At 42.5% G+C, this 25,956-nt stretch overlaps 1 protein-coding gene across 1 annotated transcript in view; it reads left to right on the plus strand.

The window, feature by feature from the left end:
* The window catches only part of UNC13C (unc-13 homolog C), a 402,369-nt gene that overhangs the window by 215,461 nt on the left and 160,952 nt on the right, over positions 1 to 25,956 (plus strand). The window contains exon 17 of the mRNA XM_065558178.1: positions 21,370 to 21,503. Within this exon, the coding sequence (XP_065414250.1) occupies positions 21,370 to 21,503 (134 nt within the window). The remainder of the gene's footprint in view (positions 1 to 21,369; positions 21,504 to 25,956) is intronic.

Here is a 25,956-nt window from a genome sequence, read left to right on the forward strand (position 1 = left end):
AGTGGATCACATTCTGCCTTCACATACTATCGCCCACACTATGCCCTGCCAGGTGGGGAGGAACTGGAGGAATTGCTAGAAGCTGAGAAGCCCACGCCACTCAGAGGTTTTTGCGGCAGACGAAGAAAAAAAAATCAAGAACCACAACAAAAGAAACATTTAACAGAGACACACCTGCTACAGCAGGGGTTCTCAAACTGGGGGGGCGGGACCCCTAAGGGGGTCGCGAGGTTCTTACATGGGGGGGGGTCGCAAGCTGTTAACCTTCACCCCAAACCCCGCTTTGCATCCAGCATTTATAATGGTGTTAAATATATAAAAAAGTGTTTTTAATTTATAAGGGGGGGGTCGCACTCAGAGGCTTGCTATGTGAAAGGGGTCACCAGTACAAAAGTTTGAGAACTATTGTGCTACGTAATAGTATAACCCAGTAGTGTAGTAACCTCACACCCCAGAGCAGTGGGCTGGACATTAAATGAGAATTCAAGGTTTCAAAAATTTTTGTTCCACATTAGAACAAAAATTAAACATTTTAAAACAGCTTCACAGAGAAAGAAAGAGACCCTAAAATATCCCAATGGTTAGGGCACTCCCTGGGAAACCCAGCTTCTAGTCCCTGCTCTGCCTGATTCAAGCTCTTGGCTATTCTAGGGTGAGTCTCTCTCTCTCTCTCTCTCTCTCTCTCATTTTGATCAGAAATTCCATCCTGTACCATCGTAAACTTTCTGTTGAAAGGTTAATCAAAGCCAAAAACCAATACATTGCCACTAAAAATTTCCATTTCAATGAATCAGCATTTTCTGATGGAAAAACTTTTGTCAAGAAATTCCTGACCAGCTCTACAGAGTACCCATATTCCTGCAGCTCCACTAAACAAAAAGTATCCGAACCTTTGCACAAATTACTATACAAATGAGAACCAGAAGACTTTAGTGCACTGTGATATAAGTTATGTCCATCTAAATCCAGTCACCTTTCATTTATTATCAGAGAAGGGTAGCATATAGTGTATAATTTAAATATTAGAAGTGAGCTGTGGTTAACCAAAATAGTGAATCTTGGATCCCTATTCTCTCCTTCAGTAACTCCCTTTGACATCAGAGAGCTCCTGTGGAGAAGAAAGATTTAATCTTTTTCCTCTACCCCAACATGAATTGGGGATTCTTTCAAATTTTTTGATTAAAAAAATCAGACAGCCACAGTATGTGATAGGTATTTGAACCTCTGCAGATTCATCTCCAGTTGAAGCTGCCTTTTGCATGACTTTGGATGAATTTGGAAGGGGATCCATGGACCCACAAGAGTTTAGAAAATCCATTGCATGATTAAGAAATGGTTCTTTGTTCCCCTTCATACTGCAGCATTTCATCTCCTCTGCTCAATTCTCGTTTTTGTTTTTCTCCTTTATCCTATAACTATTGTACCGAATGCTGATGAGTAATCTTCAGAAATTAGTCTTACAGTGGAATCACTTACTTTTTTTTCCTACTTGGATGCAGTTCTATTTATTTTATTTTCTTCAAAAGAACAAGAACAAGAGGTGGGAGGGGAAATAGTGGCTTGTAGAAAAAAAAACTGCTGGAGAGGGAGGGAGAAGATATTTTGACGCTTCTGAAATTAATAGCAAATGGTAACAAGTAACTACGCATGATCTACATCTGCAATTATTTGGTTTAACTTTGAGTAGGTGGATTGGTGTATGGAGCCTTCCACTCTCCTCCTCCTCCTCCTCCCCCCACCCTTTGTTCATTAAATCTCTCAAACCCCACATAGCCCTCCTTGACACACCCTTCTCTTGACTTGTGTGCTATCAGGCATCTAGTTTTAAAATGTAGTCTTATTTTAAATTTGTTGTTGCCCTTTATTTTTAAAATCACATCTATATTCTCTGAGTGTTTTAATTGAGATCTCATTTGGTTTATAAGTGTTATATAAAATGTACATTTGATTACCAAATTAATTTTGTTGAACACCTATGTCTGTAGTTAAAATGCTGCACACTTTCCATGGCTTCTTGTACCCAATAAATTAATCATTGAATCAGTCTTTGACTAAGTGCTTATGCATGCATTTATTCTGCAACAGATGAAAGTGCTCAATACATAACAATGTGAGTTCATAGAAGTAACAGCTGCTGAGGGTCATAGCTTTTTGCCATAAGACAGTCACATTTCATTGTTAACATTTACTCAGCTGCAGTTGCAATCTGGTCTGTTCAATATAACAGGCACTGCCACTGCACTGAGCCCTGTGTAAATATGTATGTTTTACCACTATATTCCTGCCATTTAAAAAAATAGTTAAAGTGGAATATGAACCAACATCCATTTTATTAGTCTTAGAGACTCTCTCTCTGTTTTAGCAGGTGCTTCCAAAGAAATAGGAATGTTACAATTTTTCAGTTTTTGTAAACAATGGGAAATTAGTTTAGAGTGACACCTTTATCTAAGTTTCTTTTTTTAGGGCGTCAGGGTAGGCAAGTGGTCATTAAAAATTATCTCTTAACCAGGGGTGCCCAACCTACAGCCTGCGGGTCATACGTGGCCCACCAGAGCATTTCATAAGGCCAGTGGCGTACTTCAACATAATATACTATTGGCCGATTCATTACCATTCATTACTATACATACCATTATCACGTTTAAATCATTTTAGTTTACACAAGTGTGTAACTAGGCAATACTGTACTGTAGAAGGGTTTGGCCAGGTTCGGCCCTCTCCGGGGCGGTGGGGAACCAGACCACCTCGCTACGTCCATCGGGTTATTTTGGGGGAACTAGCCTGTCCGCAGGGTTTCACTCCGCGGCAATGGTAGAGACCAACAAACAGCTCTATTCCGCAGACCCAGGCCCTAGTGCAGGGCTGGGCAGTCGAGAGTCTCTGGCTCAAGTCCTTATGCAGGGGCTGAGCAAACAAATGAGTTCAGGAGGCCTAGGCCCTGGCTTCAAAGAGCCTGGGGAGAGGGGGAGACTGCTACCCACACGTTGGGTGGCAGGGGGGACGCAGGCCCACCCACTCCACTGCGTCCCAGCCCGGGGCTCTAACAGCGGCAGATGGCCTGCTGCTGTGTCAGTGGGGATCCTGACCGCAACACACTGACATTGGCTCTGGGTGTGCTGCAGCCAGACTAGAGTCTGCTGCCCCCGGGCTACTTCCTATCTCCCTCTCTAGAAGTACCTGCTTCTGGACAGTGTCCTCCATGGAATCAAGCACCATGGGCTCCTCAGGATACTCGGCGAGCTGTAGGCTTGGCAGCTCCTCTGGGTAGCTTGTCACAGGCAGGCTTAATAGCTTCTCCGGGGTCTGGTCAGCATCAGGCCTCGGCTGGTCTGGCCAGTCCTTGGGTCGATCGCAGACTGCAGGAGTCTCCCCACTGGGAGCTAGGCCACAGGCGTCTGGCTTCTTCAGCGGCCGGGCCTCTAGTGAGCTCTGGGGTTGGGCTTTTGTACTTCCTGTCCTGAGCCCTGACCTCTGGGGGGTGGGCGCAAGCTCCACTGGCTCCGCCCACTTTGGCATCCGGAGTAGCTCGTCCCTCTCCGTGGCGGTGGGGAACCAGACCGCCTTGCTACATGTACATAGAAACAACCTAATTAAATAAATACAAAACAAGTCAACTTAACATATAAATCAATACATGTGACTGTCAATCTTATTAAAACGTTTGGCTCACGCAAGGTTGTGCTATATGTGGCCCTCCTCTGTAAGAAGGTTGAGCACCACTGTCTTACACAATTATTTTAAAGCACTGTATTCCAAAGAGAGCAGAGCGAGTACCTGAAATAAAAAATTCCACGAATATTCACTCAGATAGAAAATTGAATTAACTTTGGCTTGGCTGTGTTACACTCCTCCTTATGTTCGTTTTCTGCAGATATTCCAGTGGATGAGTTTGTTGGGAGTAATGTTATCAAAACAAACAGTCTGAGAATTAAGCAGTTCTGAGCAAGAATAAATGTTAAGCAAAGTTTAGGGAATAATTGCAGAAAGCAGATTTTGAAAATAGCTAAATTGAAAATATTTAACATGAACATAATTTTGATAACTGGCACCGAAAGCCTCTATTACATCACTGGTGGCAGAGTTATTTTCAGGAGACTAGATTTAGTAGGGAGATGGTTCAGAAGGCATGCAAATAGTGCACTTTCGGTGGTTTTCCCAAGCACTGGTGTTGAAATGGTGAGCCTGATTTAATGTGTGCCCTTCTCTGTAGTTCGCCTACCAATATGATAATGTTGAGCTTTGCATTCTTATTTTATTTCCATATACAGTGTAAGCATACAAGTCACTGACATCAGTAATGCTGTGGGTGCTCTATGGAATCCTGGTAGGCAGCCAATTGTCTTGTGTGCTGCCATAATCATCATAATAAGAAATAACAATAATAATCAATATACCCTGGGTCTCATGCTTGTTTCCCTTGCTCTGACTTCCCCCAAATTCCAGTCTGAGGTCACAGACATTCTTGACCCGCTTCTCTTCTGGGCACATGCTACTTCCCCATGAACTCTAAGTGAGAGGAGAGGAAATAGTGCATGCAGTTCCATAAACAGTATTGGGGACAAAAGGAGGAGCCCACTACAAGTGATGCAGCTCAGGTGGTGCATGCATCAACCTCTGGTTGCACAGTTGTGGGATAGGCCTATGTCCCGCTATGAGGAGCCAGAGCTGAGACAGATTAGCCCAAAGCAATGAAAGATGGTTCTTATGTGGATGACCACCTACTTGCTTGCCCCTTTAGGACTGCTGACAGCTCATGGTCTCATGGCTGAACCACAGGGTATGTGATGGGTCATGAATGCCAGTACTGATCCCTGTGCTGCTTATGCATACAAAACCAGAGTGCATACATCCCTAGCTATATATCATGCCTTACCTGGTATGTTTCTGTGTACTATACAGTGTGTGTGTGAGAGAGCTATCTAGGGTTGCTGACCACTCTCCACAAGCTAGAATTCACTGAAGATATATGCGATGGTATTTCATGAGAAATACTGAATGTAGGAAATTTTGCAATTCTCTGAATTTTAAGTGAAAAATAAATGACACTGTCTGAGATGCAATTAAATGTGTGGTCCTTGGTAAAATTTAAATAAATTAAATAATTTTTTTAAATTTTAAAATTTATATGGTAGTTTATATAAAGCTGAATTTTGTGGACTTGCAAGGTGTGTGAAACAAATGGTAACAAAATTCATAAAAACCCTGTAATTATTTCTGTTGTCCCTCCTCACTTTTCCTTCTATCCACCACCACAGAGGAGAGCCAGATTTTCCACTTACTGACAGGTGATTGTTAGAAAGGGAATGTGTTGGAGTGAAGTCTTCCCAGTGAATAGCAATCATTTCTGGGGTGCAACACGGGGACTGCTAAGAGTATGCAACCCTACCATACTACTATTTTATAATGTATCCAGCTGCTAACAACCAAATAATGATTATGATATGTAAATGATATGTAAATCATGACACACAGACACATTCACCATCTTCACTGGCAGATATCCTACTGGCCTCATTTTTCACTCTGGTGAGGAAAAGCAACTACTAGCAAGCAGCAGTGCATTCAACTCCTCATGGAGCATCTGCAACACATTCACTTTCTAATGAACACTGGGCAGTGAGTGGAAAAGCTGGCCAGCTTACACTGAGGTGGATAGAAAAGTAGTTTATAAAGCATTTATAAGCAGTGTATAAATATGTCACTGTGTCTATTATATTTTTCTTGAGCAAACAAAAGAACTGGCTGTTGCTCACAAACTCTGCAGTCACTTCAGTAATTCTTTTTGTAGCCTGGTGAGAAGGGTATAAAGCAAGCAGCCTGCCCCTGTTCTCCAAATGGCTCTTGGATCAATACAAGGGATTTAATATCCCTTAGTACCAGAATGCTGCAGAAAGGAGTTGGCATACTCTGTATCTAACATCTGATCTGTGTACTTTTTGGAGGCATATACTTGGTCAGTTATTCAGTTTGTGTTGATTTTTATAAATATATTCTAGCAAACCCATACAAATAAGGTGTTCACTTGAAACACCAATCAATATGTTACATATTGAGTACAATTTTCAAAGGGACCTACAGGTATGTCTACATTGCAATTGGAGGTGTAACTATGTAATGCCGACCGACCCCTGGGACCTCTGGAGCTTAGTGCGTGAGCCTCTACTACAGTGGTGGGCCACAGGATAATCCTCTAGCGGGTCGCCAGACTGTTTGTTTACATTTGCTCAGCCTCCCACAGCTCCCAGTGGCTGCAGTTCACCGTTCCCTGCCAATGGGAGCTGTGGGAAGCGGCAGCCACCACATCCCTGCAGCCTGTGCTGCTTCCCTCAGCTCCCATTGGCCGGGAACGGCGAACCGTGGCTATTGGGAGCTGTGGGCAGCCATGCAAATGTAAACAAACTGTCTGGCGGCCCGGCAGCAGATTACCCTGATGGGCCATGTGTAGCCTGAGGGCCACAGGTTGCCCACCACTGCTCTACTGCAGGAGCTAAAATCCATATGACTGTTAGCTGAGGCTGTAGAGCAGATTCATTAATCTCTCTCTAAGTAGTCTCAAGGTATGTCTACACTACGGGATTAATCCGAATTTACAGATTGTATGAAGTCGAATGTATGTGGCCACACTAAGCACATTAATTCGGCGGTGTGCGTCCATGTACCGGGGCTAGCATCGATTTCCGAAGCATTGCACTGTGGGTAGTTATCCCATAGCTATCCCATAGTTCCTGCAGTCTCCCCTGCCCATTGGAATTCTGGGTTGAGATCCCAGTGACTGATGGGGCAAAAAACATTGTCGCAGGTGGTTCTGGGTACAGCCTCACCCCTCCCTCCATGAAAGCAACGGCAGACAACCATTTCACGCCTTTTTTCCTGGGTGAACACTGCAGACTCCATACCACGGCAAGCATGGAGCCTGCTCAGTTCAAGACAGCAGTCATGAACATTGTAAACACCTCGCGCGTTCTCGTGCAGTTTATGCTGAACCAGGACCAGAAAAACGAGGAGAGGAGGAGGTGGCGACGGGAGTGCAGCGACAAGCGTGATGAGGACATGGACACGGACACAGAATTCTCTCAAACCGCGGGCCCCGGTGCTTTGGAGATCATGTTGTTAATGGGGCAGGTTCTATCCGTGGAACGCTGATTCTGGGCCCGGGAAACAAGCACAGACTGGTGGGACCGCATAGTGTTGCAGGTGTGGGACGATTCCCAGTGGCTGCGAAACTTTCGCATGCATGAGGACACTTTCATGGAACTTTGTGACTAGCTTTCCCCTGCCCTGAAGCGCCAGAATACCAAGATGAGAGCAGCCCTCACAGTTGAGAAGCGAGTGGCGATAGCCCTGTGGAAGCTTGCAACGCCAGACAGCTACCGGTCTGTCGGGAATCAATTTAGAGTGGGCAAATCTACTGTGGGGGCTGCTGTGATGCAAGTAGCCAAAGCAATCACTGAGCTGCTGCTACGAAAGGTAGTGACTCTGGGAAATGTGCAGATCATAGTGGATGGCTTTGCTGCAATGGGATTCCCTAACTGTGGTGGGGCGATAGATGGAACCCATATCCCTATCTTGGCACCGGAGCACCAGGGTACCCAGTACATAAACCGCAAGGGGTACTTTTCAATGGTGCTGCAAGCACTTGTGGATCACAAGGGACATTTCACCAACATCAACATGGGCTGGCCGGGAAGGGTTCATGACGCTCGCGTCTTCAAGAACACTAATCTGTTTAAACGGCTGCAGCAAGGGACTTACTTCCTGGACCAGAAAATAACCATTGGGGATGTTGAAATGCCAATAGTTATCCTTGGGGACCCAGCCTACCCCTTAATGCCATGGCTCATGAAGCCATACACAGGCAGCCTGGACAGGAGTCAGGAGCTGTTCAACTACAGGCTGAGCAAGTGCAGAATGGTGGTAGAATGTGCATTTGGCCGTTTAAAAGGTCGCTGGTGATCGTTACTGACTCAGTCAGACCTCAGCCAAACCAATATCCCCATTGTTATTGCTGCTTGCTGTGTGCTCCACAATCTCTGTGAAAGTAAGGGGGAGACCTTTTTGGCGGGGTGGGAGGCTGAGGCAAATCGTCTGGCTGCTGATTACGTGCAGCCAGATACCAGGGCGATTAGAAGAGCACACAAGGAAGCGCTGCACATCAGAGAAGCTTTGAAAACCAGTTTCATGACTGGCCAGGCTACAGTGTGAAATTTTTGTTTGTTTCTCCTTCATGAAAACCCGCCCCCTTTATTGACTCATTCTCTGTAAGAAACCCACCCTCCCCCTTCCCCCAGCTTGCTTTCAAAGGAAATAAAGTCACTATCGTTTAAAAGTCATTTATTCTTTATTAATTGATTATAAAAAGAGGGAGAGAACCCGGGTGGGGTTTGGGAGGAGGATCGGCGGGAAGGAAAAGGCCACTAAAAAACAAAGGTTAAAAAAATGACAGCCTTTTGCTTGGGCTGTCCACTGGGGTGGAATGGGAGGGTGAACGGAGCCTCCCCCCACACACACACATTCGTACACGTCTGGGTAAGGAGGCTATGGAACATGGTGAGGGGGGAGGGGAGTTATACAGGGGCTGTTGCGGCACTCTGTTATCCTGCTGCCGTTCCTGAAGCTCCACCAGACGCCGGAGCATGTCCGTTTGCTCACGCAGCAGCCCCAGCGTTGCATCCTGCCTCCTCTGATCTTCCTGCCGCCACCTCTCATCTCGAGCGTCCCTCCTGTCCTCACGTTGGTCCCTCATGTCCTCATGTTGGTCCCTCCTGTCCTCACATTCACTGGCATCTTTCCTATACTTTGAAACCATGTCCTTCCACTCATTCAGATGAGCTCTTTCACTGAGGGTGGATTCCATGATTTCCACGAACATCTCGTCTCGCGTCTTCTTTTTCCGACGCCTTATCTGAGATAGCCTTTGGGACGGAGGAGGGAGGCTTGAAAAATTTGCAGCTGCTGGAGGGAGGGAAAAAAGGAGAGAATTTTTTAAAAAGATACATTTTACAGAACAATGCTTATACTCTTTCACGGTGACCAATACTATTCACATTACATAGCACATGTGATTTCTGTGCAAGGTCACATTTTGCCTCTTAATATTGAGTGCCTGTGGCTTTGCTGCTAGAGATCACAGACGCAGGTCCGGGCAACAGAATTCGGCTTGCATGCGGCCATGGTAAGCCATTGTCTTTCGGCTTCTGCGCCCTCCTTTCCCACATACCAAGCGAAGCCCGTTGAGTGCTGCGGTTTTCCTGTTAACCTTAGCAGAAGAAAACAAACTAACTCCCCCCCATCCAATTCTCTGGATGATCGCTTTATCCCTCCCCCACCGCGTGGCTGGTATCAGGGAAGATCCATGCAGGAACCAAACTAACACCCTCCCCTCCATGAATTCTCTGGGATGATCGCTTTACCCCTCCCCCACCACGTGGCTGGTATCAGGGAAGATCTCTGCTAGCCAAACGCGAAAAGCTCAGGGCCAATTGCCCTGCCCCCCCATCCCCGTCCCCCCTGCACTTGGCTAACTGCAGGGAAGGATTTCTTTTCAGCCACAGGCAAACAGCCCAGTAGGAACGGCCATCTCTGTCCCCTTAATTAAATTCCCGTATTTCAACCAGGTTACCATGAGCAATATCACTCTCCTGAGGATTACACAGCGAGATAAAGAACGGATGTTGCTTGAATGCCAGCAAACACCGGGACCATACGCTGACAGGCTTTGTCGTGCAATGATACCAGATTACTTGCTACTAGCATGGCGTGGTCAAGTGTCCTACCATGGAGGACGGAATAAGGCTGCACTGCCCAGAAACCTTGTGGCAAGGCTTTTGGAGTACCTCCAGGAGAGCTTCATGGAGATGTCCCTGGAGGATTTCCGCTCCATCCCCAGACACGTTAACAGACTTTTCCAGTAGCTGTACAGGCCACGAATGCATCCCAAGTCCTCAGGGCAAAGTAATCATTAAAAAACACTTGATTTTAAAACAAGTTTTATATTTTAAAAGGTAAACTCATCTGAGGTCCCTTCTATGGGGTCATGGTCTTGGATACTGGCTTGGAAGGGTTGGGACGGTACTTCAGTCAGGCTGAGAAAAAGATCCTGGCTGTTGGGGAGAACGGAGTGCTGTGTGCTCTCCGCAAGCTCGTCCTCCTCCTCCTCCTCCTCTTCCCCATCCGCAGAATCCTCAGGTGTAGCTGATGAGATTATCCCCGCCTCAGAATCCACGGTCAGAGGTGGGGTAGTGGTGGCGGCCCCCCCTAGAACTGCATGCAGCTCAGCGTAGAAGCAGCATGTCCGCGGCTCTGACCCGGAGTGACTGTTTGCCTCCTTTGTGTTTTGATAGGCTTGTCTGAGCTCCTTGACTTTCACGCAGCACTAATCTGAGTCCCTATTGTGGCCTCTCTTCATCATGCCCTTGGAGATTTTTTCAAAAGTTTTGGCATTTCGTCTTTTCGAACGAAGTTCTGCTAGCACTGAATCCTCTCCCCATATAGCGATCAGATCCCGTACCTCCTATACGGTCCATGCTGGTGCTCTTTTTCGATTATCGGCCTGCATGGTTACCTATACTGATGAGCTATCCGTGGTCACCTGTGCTCTCCACGCTGGGCAAACAGGAAATAAAATTCAAATGTTTGCGGGGCTTTTCCAGTCTACCTGGCCAGTGCATTCGAGTTCAGATTGCTGTCCAGAGCGGTCACAATGGTGCACTGTGGGATAGCTCCCGGAGGTCAATACCATCGAATTGCAGCCACACTAACCCTAATTCGAAATGACAATATCGATTTTGGCGCTACTCCGCTAGTCGGGGTGGAGTACAGAAATCGATTTTAAGAGCCCTTTATTTCAAAATAAATGGCTTCGTTGTGTGAACGGTTGCAGGGTTAATTCGATTTAACGCTGCTATATCCAAATTAAAGTCATAGTGTAGACCAGGCCTCAGTGCCACTAGATGGGACAGAACACCACACCTAGGAGGTGTTTGCGTTACAACTGCAATACAGTTTAGCATACATGTGCCAGTTTTAATCTAGCTAGCACAACTAAATTAGCAGTGAAGATGTCATGGCACAGGTTCAGCATGGGCTAGGAACACAAGTACACATACAGGGCCCACAGCAATCACCCCATGTTGACACCCGTGCTGTCACATCTTCATTGCTATTTTTAGCCATACTAGGTAGATTAATGCTAGTACAGACATGCCAAGCCATGCGGCAATCACACCTCCAACTGCAGTGTATACATACCTTTTGCTACTTAGGCACCTAAGTCACCTGGACTTTCAATAAGTCTTGGTCTCCTAAATGCCTGTCACTTTTGAAAATGGAGCATAGGTACCTAAGTCACTTAGGTGCTTTTGAAAACTTTATCCAATTTTTCAAGAAAGTAGAAATCAGAAGAGTTTGGTGATCAGTTTCCAATATAAATACAAATAGCAGTTGTGTGATAAAGAAGGTATGTAAAATAGAAAACTACAAATTAACTTCCAAAAAATGAGACCTGGAATAGAGTTACAGAATAACACATGAGTTATCTCCGCAGGATTCTGTACTTCAGAATTATTGTCAGAAAAATGCCAGTGTACGTGCAATACCAAATAGTCTTTGCAATGAGAAACTTTACCCCATTTTTGTATAGTATTAGATGCTCTAAAAGGGTTACCAACAATTGCTAAAATATGGTGAATAAAGGGGCACTTTGAAGCCTTTCAGTATGTTGTTGCAGTATGTTTGATGGGCAGCATGCTAGCCACAGTAACAGGGAAATCTTTGATAAAGTGCATTAAGGCATCAGAGGAATACGTTCTTGCTGTGCTTCTCAGCACAGAAACTTCTCTCCCAGGGGGAAACTGAATTAAAACACTGCAGACAGAGTCTTATAGATAAAATTGCCTGTTAGAAGCATGTCCAAGCTGACTGGTTTGAAAGTAAAGAGAACAGCTCATCATCCACTGGCAGTATGGATTAGGTAGAGGAGAAAATAGCACAAGTTGTAAAACTTCTACATTGAAGTTAGGAATCGTGAACTCCAACAGTATTGTTATCACTAGGTTGTGAGGGATGGATAAACTAGTTTGAGCAAAATAAGCAATAACCTGATCTTTTGTCCAGCCCTTAAATATTGTTGATTGCTGTCAAGGCTGTATCCCCACTTTGAACTTTAGGGTACAAATGTGGGGGCCTGCATGAAAACTTCTAAGCTTAACTACCAGCTTAGTTCTGGTCCGCTGCCACCATTCCCAAATGGATTCCCTTCCCTGGGAAGCCTTGAGAAACCTTTCACCAATTCCCTGGTGAATACAGATCCAAACCCCTTGGATCTTAAAACAAGGAGAAATTAACCATCCCCCCTTTCTTTCTCTCACCAACTCCTGGTGAATACAGATCCAACCCCCTTGGATCTAAAACAAGGAAAAAATCAATCAGGTTCTTAAAAAGAAGACTTTTAATTAAAGAAAAAGGTAAAAATCATCTCTGTAAAATCAGTATGGAAAATAACTTTACAGGGTAATCAAACTTAAAGAGCTCAGAGGACCTCCCTCTAGCATCAGGTTCAAAGCATAGCAAACAAAGATAAAAAGAACAGGAGTACTTGTGGCACCTTAGAGACTAACAAATTTATTAGAGCATAAGCTTTCGTGGACTACAGCCCACTTCTTCGGATGCATATAGAATGGAACATATATTGAGGAGATATATATACACACATACAGAGAGCATAAACAGGTGGGAGTTGTCTTACCAACTCTGAGAGGCCAATTAAGTAAGAGAAAAAAAACTTTTGAAGTGATAATCAAGATAGCCCAGTACAGACAGTTTGATAAGAAGTGTGAGAATACTTACAAGGGGAGATAGATTCAATGTTTGTAATGGCTCAGCCATTACAAAGATAAACACTCTAGTAAAAGGTACATTTACAAGTTGAGAAAACAAAGTAAAACTAAGACGCCTTGCCTGGCTTTTTACTTACAAGTTTGAAATATGAGAGACTTGTTTAGAAAGATGGGGAGAACCTGGATTGATGTCTGGTCCCTCTCAGTCCCAAGAGCGAACGAACTCCCAAACAAAGAGCACAAACAAAAGCCTTCCCCCCCACAAGATTTGAAAGTATCTTGTCTCCTTATTGGTCCTTTGGGTCAGGTGTCAGCCAGGTTACCCGAGCTTCTTAACCCTTTACAGGAAAAGGATTTTGGAGTCTCTGGCCAGGAGGGATTTTATAGTACTGTACACAGGAGAGCTGTTACCCTTCCCTTTATAGTTATGACAATTGCACACACAACCAAAAATCAGAAAATTTCTGCCATTTTGAGGGCTTGCATATCATCCACAATCCAGCCTCATTTGCTATGAAATGTATTCAGTGTTTTTATGTATTTGCTATATACTTCAGACCAGGGGTTGGCAACCTTTCAGAAGTGGTGTGCCGAGTCTTCACTTATTCATTTTAACTTAAGGTTTTGCATGCCAGTAATACATTTTAATGTTTTTTAGAAGGTCTCTCTGTATAAGTCTATATTATATAACTAAACTATTGTTGTATGTAAAGTAAACAAGGTTTTCAAAATGTTTAAGAAGCTTAATTTAAAATTAAATTAAAATGCTGATCTTACGCTGCCGGCCCACTCAGCCCGCTGCCGGCCTGGGGTTCTGTTCACCTAGTTCGGCAGCGGGCTGAGCGGGGCCTGCGGGACCCCAGCTGGCAAGGGGCCGGCAGCCGGAATCCCAGACTGGGGGTGCAGGTGGGAATGTGGGGGGTGGGTGCAGGAGCTCCCGTTTGGTGCTCAGGGTGGGGGTGGGGATTTGGGGGGGGTTACAAGAGTCAGGGCATGGGGTGTGGGGGGGCTGGGTGTGTGGGGGGGTGCATGAGTCAGAACGGGGGCTGGAGGTGTGTGAGGGGGTGCAGGGATCAGGGCAGAAGGCTGGGTGTGTGTGTGAGGGGGTGCAGCTCCCATTGGCCTGGAGCAGCGAACCACGGCCACTGGGAGACGCGATCAGCCGAACCTGCGGACGCGGCGGATACACAAACTGGCCCAGCCCACCAGGGGCTTTCCCTGCACAAGCGGCGGAACAAGTTTGGGAACCACTGGTTTAAAGAATGGGTCTACAGCAAAAACAGCTGAAGTTTGAAATTTCTCATGAGCATAGTCCTTACTGGGGACTAGTTCCTGAAAATACTGAATTGGATTTACCAAAGTTATAACCATCTGAAAATTGTGAATTGATCATGCACATTAACCTTACCCCACAACAGAATGTCTACCACCTGGTGTTCTTTGTGGGGCCAGTGCAACACTATATTGCCACAATGTAGGGAAGTGGTTAGTTATCACAGATTAGTCTACATTAAATATATTTGTTAACTTAATGGGAATCCAAATTTTGACTATTATTATTTTACTTGTGCTGTAGCAGACATTTTGTCCAATAAAATGGTAGTCATTGATAAGAGAAGTTGAAAACTCAGCATTCCCGTACATCAGCCCTTCCAGAATTGTCTCATAATATTAGTTTTAGATTTTAATATTGCTTCACATTTTTGCTGAGCACATTACTTTTCCAGCCTTCGGACAGTTCCCTTAATTAAAAAATGTGTTTGCTCGTAAAGCATTTTGTCTTTTATTTATTTTCTTTGTGTTTTGGTGTTTGTTTATTTTACAAATATAATTATTAAAAGCCTCCACAAAATAGCAGTCCATGTGCCACATTGTTTACATGATCCATTACGTTTGGTCCCTTGGAAATTTGGCTAACAGACAATATCAAAAAAAGTTCTCCGTCAAATTGAAAAAAAATTGTTACTACGAGAGGTGTATTTGGCTACACTTGTTATGTGAAAAAATGCTCTTCTTCATTATGGTGTGTACCTGCTGTCTTTCAGATTACCATGGTACAAAAGTTAATAGATTCATAAAGATTAAAACCAGAAAGAGACCATTCTGATCACCTCACCTGACTTCTCATGTAACACAGGCCGTACAATTTCACCCAATAATCATGTATCAAGCCCATAACTTCTGATTGAACAACATGATTTGTGCTCACAGATAATTTTCATTTTTAAAAGCTGTTTTCCAGAGAAATTACGAATCCTCCAATAAAATGTATAACTAAGCAATTAATGCTTGAGCTGGTCAAAAAAAAAAAAAGAATGAATGAATGAAAAATTATAGGGTTTTGATCAAAGTACAAATAAATTCAACAAGCTGTAGCACTATACTTGGTATTGATTGCAAGAGTTAGGTCCTTAATAAGGGATTATATTAGTCATGGTATGTAATTTGATTTTCTTCTCCAAAAATGTGAACTCCTAGCAACTTGAAGTTGATGGCAATCTTGCCATTGATTTCAGTGGAGCCAGGATTTCACCCCTTTTTAATATGTTGCTAATAACTTTTCACAAACTCTTACTTATTCTCATTATACTGTAGCTAGCTTTTTCATGTAGTTATAGAGAGTTGTCAATAAGGCCACCATTGTATGTGCAACCAGTAACCGTAAGTAATTGCACAGGAGTAAATAAAAAGACACATTTAAAGAATGCACCATAAATTTTAATGCCTACAGATCAGATTTATGACCCCCTTGAGGAAACATTCTAGGCACAGGCTTAAGTATAAATCAATGGTGTGTCTATAAGATTAAAGAGACTGTTGATTGAGAGAATGTTTGAAATTTTGGGGCCTGCGTATATAAGTTAATAACGTGTCCCTTATCTAATTAAGAAACTGAACTTGCTAGACTGTTTTGTACCTTTCTCTAGATAATCAGGTATAAACACTGGTGTACTATGAGACAAGACTGTCTAGTACTATTTCTTCAGTGCGTCTGTGTTGTATTGTACTGGAGTTAGATGATGATGATGATATAAAACTTCGGAATGAGTAAGGAGAAAATGACTTTGAAATCCAACTTTCATACTAATACACTAAAACCGTAGTCAAACAAATTGCACCCACAAGATTATATAATATAGTACAGGGGTTTCCAAACTCTTTCATTTTGTAATTCATCTTGATAGAGATTTTCATCTCATGGGCCACCTTGCATCCCATTGACAATTGTGATGATCACCTCCTTCCCATTTATTATTTCATATTCCTGTGACAGCTTAAGCATTAGCTTAAATGTAATATAAGAAAATTCATTTGTGTAATTCATCTCTCTATGCTTACAAAATTTACAAAAGCTCTGCAGACCACCAGTGATCAATGAACCTCAGTTTATGAAACACTGATATAGACGAATGAGTGGGATTTATTAACAATTTATTATGGAAATCATTATTAGGTTGCTTTCACTGTCACAGATTTGGACTAATGTGTAACTGGATTCTAATTACAAACCTAACATCTTCTGAGTGCAACAGAAGTTAATGAAAAGGCAATCATTGTGTGGTTCAAATTAGTATTTTATAGTGCTGATAATATTGAATCCCTGATGGAAGCTTAATTTCAGATGTGATGTTATAAACCAAGATCCAGGGTTCACTTCTAGTTGGGGCCCATATCTGCTTTTAACATTTTATATTAAGGATAATTCTAAAACTGCAGCACACTCCGCTTCTTCTTCAAAGTTCAGCAGAGTCACGACAGGGTATCAGCACAAGTTATGGTGCAGTACCTAATCCCATAATTTTATGCCTTAGTAGTGAGAAATCTGCGGCTATTTGTTGTATTTGGGCTCTGACACTACATGCCTTTTTGGGGATTTTACCATTCTGCCTTGGATGAGTGGATTATTGAGCTTTTGATGTAGTGGCCTGTGTAACATCTTTTTATGACACTTCCCGCTCATATTTGTATCTATAGATACCATTATTGATAGTGGTGTTATTCATTAATATCTTGTTGTTTTCTTATGGCTGGTGCAAAAGAAAGCAGCTTTTGCTAATTGACAGATTTTTATTATGGGATTGGGATCAGCACCCAAAAAAAATTTCCTTTATTGCTTAGCGCCTTAGTAACCTCTGATTTAAACTTATTCAGTAAATAATGTATCCTCCAAAATGAAAGGAAGGCAATGTTAGGAAACTGTTCATTTAAAAGGGTCACTAAACTGTGTACAATGTATCTATGGACCGGTGATGTTGTCATCTTGATTTATTTCTGGATTTATGTTTCTTTCAAACTTGTTAAGAGAAAAAGTTGGATCTTAATAACAATGCCAGTCTCTAAAACGTTAAACAGTATGCACTGTCTCATATACTACTTCACCATCTCAATGATATTATAAATGCAAATGCAACACAGTTTCCTAACTGATGTTGGGTACACCTGATATTAGATTTACATTTTCCCCAAGGGAGCTTCTCTTTTCTATATGCAGTTTGCATCTCCAAAAGGAGATTTGTAAGAATGTTACAGCAACTTTATTTTTAATCTAGCCATTTAGATTTACCTTTATCAGTTAGTAGATCATACTATTTACCCATGTTTATAGTCTAGTAATTACCTTTTGCATGTTAATTATGTAAACTCTATTTCTGCTTATGTTCAAATTAAATCTAATCTTGACATTATAAAAGGTATCTTCCACAACTCCTAGTCCATTAGTGTATTATACAAGCAAGTCTACTTGTTGTTGTTTTCTAAAAAGGAAAAATGCATGTTATTGGGAACTAAATAGATATGGAGATACAGCACCAGTCCTAGCTGTGTCATGACAATAGCTAAATTGCAGCAGACAAATGTCTTCTAAGAGCACATAGAAGCAAAAACATTACTTGTCTTCCCACTTAATGACAGGCTAATGTTGAGCTTATGTCACCAGAACACAGGCTTCAGGAGAACAGTATAGAAATTAAACTTGTTAAGCAAGGACATCGTTGATATGGTACTTTAATTCCCAACAGCAGCATTAAATCATAGTATCATTTTTCTCCTTTAAAAACGTTTCTTACAATCTCTGACAAGTGTTTGTTAAATAAGAGTGTCAATAATTCATAATTCAAAAGATGGACATTTTGCTATGTAAATATGACCTAAATGGTTTTGTTGTTTTTGTTTCATCCAGCATTTATTTAAATGGTATGTTCTTACCAGACTGTAGCATATGGAGTAGTAATTGTTTGGTCTTTTGCTTTATAGGAGGTGTTTTACTTCAGTATATGGGAATTTCCGTGCGCTAACATAAGAACGTATTCAAATACATTTTAAATATCTAAAAGTAATATTTAATTTAATTTTTCAATCTATTTCTGTGCCAGAGAAGCCCATGGAAAACAGCCTTTATGTTGTTTCTACTTTACAGAGACAAGACATTTTTTGAGTGTATTGGGGCGTAGAATTTTCACATCTGTGCCAAAGGATTGTTTCAGCTACATGTTGTAGTGAATTGTTTATCTGAAATATTCTTATTGAAATGTGTTAATGGACTGTCCCTACTAAATGTGAAATGGCTCTGATTTGCAAAACTGCATTTCATTTAGTTTGGGTAAAAGACATTATACCATTGTGGAAGAATGGTGCTAAAAATAAATCTCTACTTTAAAAATGCAGGGTACTATAGTGAAGGTGTAATCTACATGAGGTGAAAGACTTTGGTGTTGAAACTTAATGCTCAAATAGTCCTGTCTCTTTTTAAAAGTCCCTCTGTTTGCAGGACAGTTGCAGGTTGTCAGTGATATAAGTCACACCACCCATTGTAAATTTTACTGAGCATTTCCTTCAATTCAATCATATTAGACTTAGAAGCTGTAACATTTGGAGTTCAGCTGGGTATGCAACAAGGTGATTAATGATACTTTTCTAATGTACTTCATGATGGCCACCAAAAAATAATTATAATTGCACATTGTTAAAATTCCGTTTCTGTCTTTCCCAACTCTACATTAATAGATAAACTTTTAGGTTAAGCTAACACTGAATTAATTTATTATGAGAATAATGTAGGTGTGTTTGAAGAGATACAATGTCTATTTCCTGTCATCATGTTTGGTTAAGAAATAAAAGGTACAAAGTACATACATTTAAACATTCAAAAAAACATTATTTTCTCTGAAGCATTAACTGTCTCCCTATCTTTATATATGAGTTTGGTGAAACCTTGTTATGGATTGAGTTATCACTTCATTGAGATTTATAGATGTGAACGCTTAGTTTTCAGTTAACATAACTGTAAGGATAAGGCCTAGCCTAGGACAAAGGGAGTTTGTGAACCTGTCTAGGAGTTTGGACTGAGTAGACAAGAGGTTTTTCTGAGTATTTTTTGGGGTAGGTTGCAAGAGGGGGAAGGATAGCTCAGTGGTTTGAGCATTGGCCTGCTAAACCCAGGGTTGTGAGCTCAATCCTTGAGGGAGCCATTTAGGGATTGGGGGAAAAATCTGTCTGGGGATTGGTCCTGCTTTGAGCAGGGGGTTGAACTAGATGACCTCTAGTGGTCCCTTCCATCCCTGATATTCTATGAAAAGGATGCAAAACACCCAGACACTGAGAACATGCAGAGAGGTAAAAAGCAAGGAAACCAAGTAATACAGATGTGTGTATGCACACACACACACACACACACACACACACACACACCAGCGAAGGAAGGAAGGTATCCCTACCACCACCTGTGGTTATCCAGGCAGGACCATTACAAGTAGCTTGTTAAAAGATGGCTATTGAACCTGCTCAGAATTATTGTGTCTCCCTTAGGGGTTAATTTGAAAGGTACTGTGCCATCACAGATAATGGAGATTTTCAAAGTACAGGCATTACTTCATGTACCAGCTCTTTACCTTTCTCATAGCTTTGCAACTTTCTGTGACTTGGTTCTGTGCAACAAATTTATTTTTATTGACTTTGGTGTAAGTGTGACCTCTCTGTTGTACAGGTCGGTGTCTGAAAAGCCAAGAGCTGAGATGTTCCATTGTTTGGGAGACTAGATTAAAATTTGCTAAATCCAGACTACAGAGATGAAGTTTTTTTCTGAAAGTGTAACTGAGTGAGGCAAAAAGGACAGCATCCTCAGTGAAAGTTATTTCAGCAATAAAATCCTGATAGATACTTCTAGCTAGACCAGAGGTGGGCAAACTATGACCCGTGGGCAACATCCGCCTGCTCCTGGCCCGGGAGGCTCGCCCCCGGCCTCTCCCCTGCTGTTCCCCCTCCCCCGCAGCCTCAGCTTCTCCCCTCCCCCCCAGTGCAATGCTCTGGGCGGCGGGGCTGTGAGCTCCTGGGGCAGCGCAGCTGCAGAGCCCGGCCTGACCCGCTGCTCTGTGCTGTGTGGTGGCGACAGTGTGGCTGGCTCCAGCCAGGTGGCGCGGCTGTAGCGCCGCCAGCCACTGGTGCTCCAGGCAGCAGGGGACAGGTAGAGGGAGGGTTGGATAGAGGACAGGGGAGTTTGGGGGCGGGGGGCAGGGGTCGGGGCGGTCACAGGGCAGGGAACAGGGGGTTGAATGGGGTCAGGGGTCCCAGGGGGACAGTCAGGAATGAGAGGACGGGTTGGATGGGGCAGCAGGAGGGCAGTCAGGGGCAGGGGTTCCGAAGGCATTCTGGGGACAGGGAGAAGGGGTGGTTGGATGAGGCAGGGGTCCCCGGGGGCCAGTCAGGAAGGTGGTGGGGTTGGATGGGGTGGCGGGGGGCAATCAGGGGCAGGGGTTCCGGGGGCAGTCAGGGGACAGGGAGAAGGGATGGTTGGATGGGGCAGGCGTCCCGGGGGGAAGTCAGGAATGAGAGCGGGGGTTGGATGGGGCAGTCAGGGGCGGGGGTTCTGGGGGTGGTCAGGGGACAGGGAGCGGGGTGTGGAGGGTGGATGGGGCATGGGTCCCGGGGGCCGCAGATAGGGGGGTAGGGGCCGGGCCACGACCCCTTCCCGTAACCAACCCTCCAGACAATTTCCGAAACCCGATGCAGCCCTCAGGCCAAAAAGTTTGCCTGCTCCGAGCTAGACAGTAGTGGTCAAAATATGGGTTTACGATGAGAGGAAATATAAAGGGACTTTATTATTTGCTAGATTTGTTATTCATGAAAAAGGATTATTTCATTTTCAAAAAGATATATAAATTTCTGTTGGTTTTTTTGTTTGTTTTATTTTATTTGAATCCATTTTATTGCAAAAAATTCAGAATCTTAAAACAAGAAATGTTCCACATTGCTGCTTCAGGTTATCTGATATAACACTTACTCTGTACATGAGTATTTGCATATACGCTGTGATTCAGTAAAACACTAAATGCATTTTAATACATTCCTATTCAACAAAGGAATTAAGAATGTGTTTAAATTCATGGGATTTGGGAATGTGCTTAAAGTGAAACACATGTTGGTGTTCTTTCCTGAATTGGGGGCAGAGTACTATATGTCTTCTCTCTCTCTAGCAATGATGAATAATTGAAACTGCACAATTTAGATATTTTCCCTGCATTTTGTTAAATCTTGTTAACAGGGTAAGAAGCAGGAAGTTCCTCGGGAAGAACAGGGACCAACCACTAAGAATTTGGATTTTTGGGCCCAACTCATTACTCTGATGGTTACCATCATTGATGAGGATAAAACAGCATACACGCCTGTCTTGAACCAGTAAGTACCCTCCTTTGGAAAGTTGTTTGAAAAATCAGGGATTTAATTAAAGGAAATACACTGGACTTCAGCATTTTCAGTTTTGATGTGATTAGATTTGATTAAGTGGCAAAACCTGAAAGACTAGCTTCAAACTGCACTTGGTACACTTTTTTAAAAACTGCTCTCTTTCCTCAAAAGCAGAATGTAAAAACAGTTACAAAAATGACAACTAATCTCCTCCTCCTCAATTCAAAAATAGAAATGGATAGAAATAGACATGAGCTGAGTCCTTAAGGATATTCCAAATCCAAAAATCCTTGCATCAAAAACCTCTTAAATTTCTGATCCTGCCAGCTGAGATGGACCATCATGGCCACGTGGAACCCCACTGTAATTGTCAGAGCCCTGCCTCCATGGATCTGATTGTAGAATTAGGGCTGAGGGTTAGGAGAAACCAGGGTAGTTACCTGTCACTTCATTTATAAACCCCAAGCTTTCCAGTAGCAAGTTCTTACATGTCTGACAGTGGAGAGTAATAGGAATTTCATTTTTTCTCAAACATTTTTCTCCACACCTTTTGGGAGTACTACTTTTACATATTTTCTGGGGGGCAGGAAAGCATTGTGATAGAGCACTTTGAATAGCGCCAGTCAACTGTGTGATTGATGAGACATGACTTGATTGCCTCAATAGAGCCCTTGATTCACAGTGGAATTCCCCTGGGCTTTAGTGGGAGTCCCTGCAGTTTGCACCCTCTAATGTGATTTAAGAGGAACATGTTCTTTAAGTGAATGCAAGTCAGAAGAAAAACACATTGTTCAATATTTAAATAGTAAATATTATTTTTCTGTTAGGTTCCAGACTAATTTAATACTTGTTTAACTAACTTATAAGAAAATAGAGGATTCTTCCAGGTCTGTACAGCTAATGTCATGCACAGTACCTCATAGAGCAGTAGCTGTCAGCAAAGGGAAATGGATGTTTTAATGGAAAGGATCAGTGGACCCAAACCAAAACTCGGGATTGAAACATACCTGAGTTTTGGGAAATCAAGATCTATATCCAAACTTTGAATCGCTGGCCCATCTCTAAATAAGAGCTTTCTACTCAATTTGCAATTTACAGTATATATGCGGAGAGAGTTCATCTAAGAATTCTGTTCTACAGTACAAAAGTATCAGAAGACCCACTTCTTGTAGCACTTAAGTATTTGATGCTGCATAAAACTTTGTGATGTGTTATTGGCCTAGTTTCTAGGAATTAATACAGACCCTACTTTTTGTTCTCTGCATGTTGAATCTGGTATGAAATGTTCTTCTCTGGCTGACTCTGCAATCGTGGATGAAGAATATCTGTTTAGTCCTTTACAATACTAGCATCTAATTGAGAACCAGGATCCCAGTTAAAAAAAATCACTATGTGGATAGGAATCTTGTGCTTAGCGCCACTCAAAATATACAAAAGAGATGGGCCCTGGGGTCATACAATTTAAATAGAAAGACCAAGTGGTATTCATTTTTTTAACTTTTGAAACGAAATTATACAATATTTCTTTGTTTGGTGGATTAATGTTTTATGGAAGAAGTGACATGATTAAAACAGTATGCTGTAAAATGTAATTGATATTTGCTAGATAATGTTGTAGAGCCACATAACAGTGCCAGAGAAACTTACTGGATATACTTTCCATACTTTTTTCTGAGGGAAAGTTCCAGGCTAATCTTATGAGAAACTAAGGCAGGACGACCAGATGTCCCGATTTTTGGGTCTTTTTCTTATATAGGCTCCTATTACCCGCAACCCCCTCTCCCAGTTTTTCACATTTGCTGTCTGGTCACCCTAGACTAAGGAGCTGAATGCTTCTAGCTTAAAAGCTCTGTTGTGCTTCCCAAGAAGCAGTTATAATGGTCAGGCACCGGGTTTGTCAACTGGGACTCCAAAGGGATATCTCTAAGTGTTAGGAAAGGATTGGAATTTCTGATCTAGTTTATGATTTCAATGATGGGTATAGTTATCATTAATAGTTAATACATTTTTAGTTTGATATTCCTGTATTTACTTAAGTTCTGGCTCTTATAGTAATATCTCTTCTTGTTGTTTTGTTTCAATTTGGGTTCAGTTTTCATTTTTTAGATTTGAATATTTATATGTAGCCCTATATTGGTGTTAGACACTATGAAAACAGTGTAGCTTTTTATGTTTTCCCTTTACTTGTGGATCTGCTTTCTTCAAAACAATGGAGGGAAGAGCGTATAAAGTGGCTGCATTTAAAAACTCACAATTTACTATTATAAGAGGGATCTTGACCTGTAAACCTGAGACATTTAAACATTCAAAATAAGTGCTAAGTGAATAAATGGTGACAGTGAAACCTAATTTGTTCTCCTCTCTATTGACAAGTTCCACCAAATAGCTTTGTACGAGTTAGGGATTAAAAACTGTCATGAAGGCGAGGAAGATGATTTTGGCAGCAGGGTTTCGGATGAACTGAAATTTTATAGTATTTCTGTGAAAGTGACAGAGAAATTGGCAAAATGATGGCCCAAGAGACAGAAATAATTGTAACAAGAGGAAACAAAATGAATCAAAAAGCACTGTCATGCAGGTCTGCTTGGCTCCCTGAGACATGAAAATTCATGACTGCTACATGGAACACTAAAATGCCTAAAGTAATATACAGTATGTTATGCGGTCAAATTGCCCCGTGGAAAAATGGATTGCTGTCTAGGGGCCAAATTCTCTAGACTTTATTAAAGCAAACTCTTTCTTACTTCAGTAGCTTAGAGGTAAATAAATAAACTTTGCTTCAATAAAGACTGCAGAAGTTGATCCTGGGTTATTATTTTTCATTGGTGGTGTTTGGTTATGCAGAATGGAAGCTATTAAAAAGTCAGAGCATGTCAACAGTTCTCATGCTTATCTCATATTCTCCGTATATGGAAAATGTTTGTGTGGGGAGGCAGGTGGAGGGGATTTTCCTCAGCTTACTGCTCTATGTTAAGTATTGCTAACTTTTCACAGGTGACCACTGAAGCAACAACCAGAAAATAATTGGTTTAGGTATGGAACCAAGTATGAGTTTTGAAAAGGAAACTTAGAAATTATTTGGGTAATCCAGAAGCACTAAATACAGTCACAAAGCTAAGGCAGATATGTGGATACAAAGAATGCAAACATGCATTCCAGAAAATGTTCGGATACAGGGAACATAAAGAACAATGCCCCCACAAGTACAGAAAACCTAAATACCAGAATCATTCAGATACAGGAAATAAAAAGTACATTCAATGATGGCAAGCAGCTAGAACACAGACTTCCCAATGCATATAAGGGTGGCAGATACAGAACAAACAGTGACACCTAGATACTATGGTGATGGGGGACTTACAAAGGCATATAATAGTAGTGAACTAGAAGTGACTGGCCCATACTCAACTATGCAGTTTTGGGGAGGATATGGCCCATTTAAGAGCTAATTAGAATGACACCCCCTGTGCTTGTGGGAGCAGATTGAGGCTACAGATGATTCTCTCAGGAGCAGTTCACCCAATGGAGGGTAGGGATGGATAGGGAGTATGCTCTCTTACATAGTCATAGACTTTAAGATCAGAAGGGACCATTATGATTGTCTAGTCTGACCTGCACAATGCAGGCCACAGAATCTCACCCACCCACTCCTGTAATAAACCCCTAATGTAGGTCTGAGCTACTGAAGTCCTCAAATCATGGTTTAAAGACTTCAAGGTGCAGAGAATCCTCCAGCAAGTGACCCGTGCCCCTCGCTGCAGAGGAAGGCAAAAAACCTCCAGGGCCTCTGCCAATCTGCCTTGGAGGAAAATTCCTTCCTGACACCAAATATGGCAATCAGCTAAACCCTGAGCATGCTGGCTCTTCAATGGATGCCACAGAATACTGTTATGGTTGGCCCTGGTTTTTGATGCACTTGCTGCTCCTGGTTCAAACTCCAGTAAGAAAATACTGTTACTCCTTTTGCCTGAGTGGTTAGCCAAAATCCAGGGCCTTATAGGGTAGCTTCCATTAGGATGAGAAATCAACAATACAACGTTGGTATATTCTTGCTGTAAGTGTGTTTGTTTACAAGAATGTACATAGTCTTGTTTTCCTGAACACAGTAGAAACAAGCAGCAGCCAGCAGTTTCATTGCTCAGAAATCCCCAAATCTGCCACTACAGTGAGCTCTGTACCCAAGAAACCCTGTTTCTCTGCTTCCTCTCAGGCAGGGTCAGACTCGCAAATCCTTCTCCAGGCTTTTTCTGCCTCTAGCACACTCAGCCTACAAGTGATATCTTAGCCCCTACATTTGCAACCAGCGAAACCCCTCAGTGCACACAGCTTCGCTCTGACCTTCCATATGGCCTAGTGCCTTGGGCATTCACCCCCTTAGCCCTCAGCTGTTCTTACTACATAAAGGGGATTGGTTGTTCCTTCTGTTGACCCTGAAAGTGTGGCA

Source organism: Chrysemys picta, chromosome 10 (genome assembly GCF_011386835.1).
Source record: "Chrysemys picta bellii isolate R12L10 chromosome 10, ASM1138683v2, whole genome shotgun sequence".
NCBI classification, from domain to species: domain Eukaryota; kingdom Metazoa; phylum Chordata; order Testudines; family Emydidae; genus Chrysemys; species Chrysemys picta.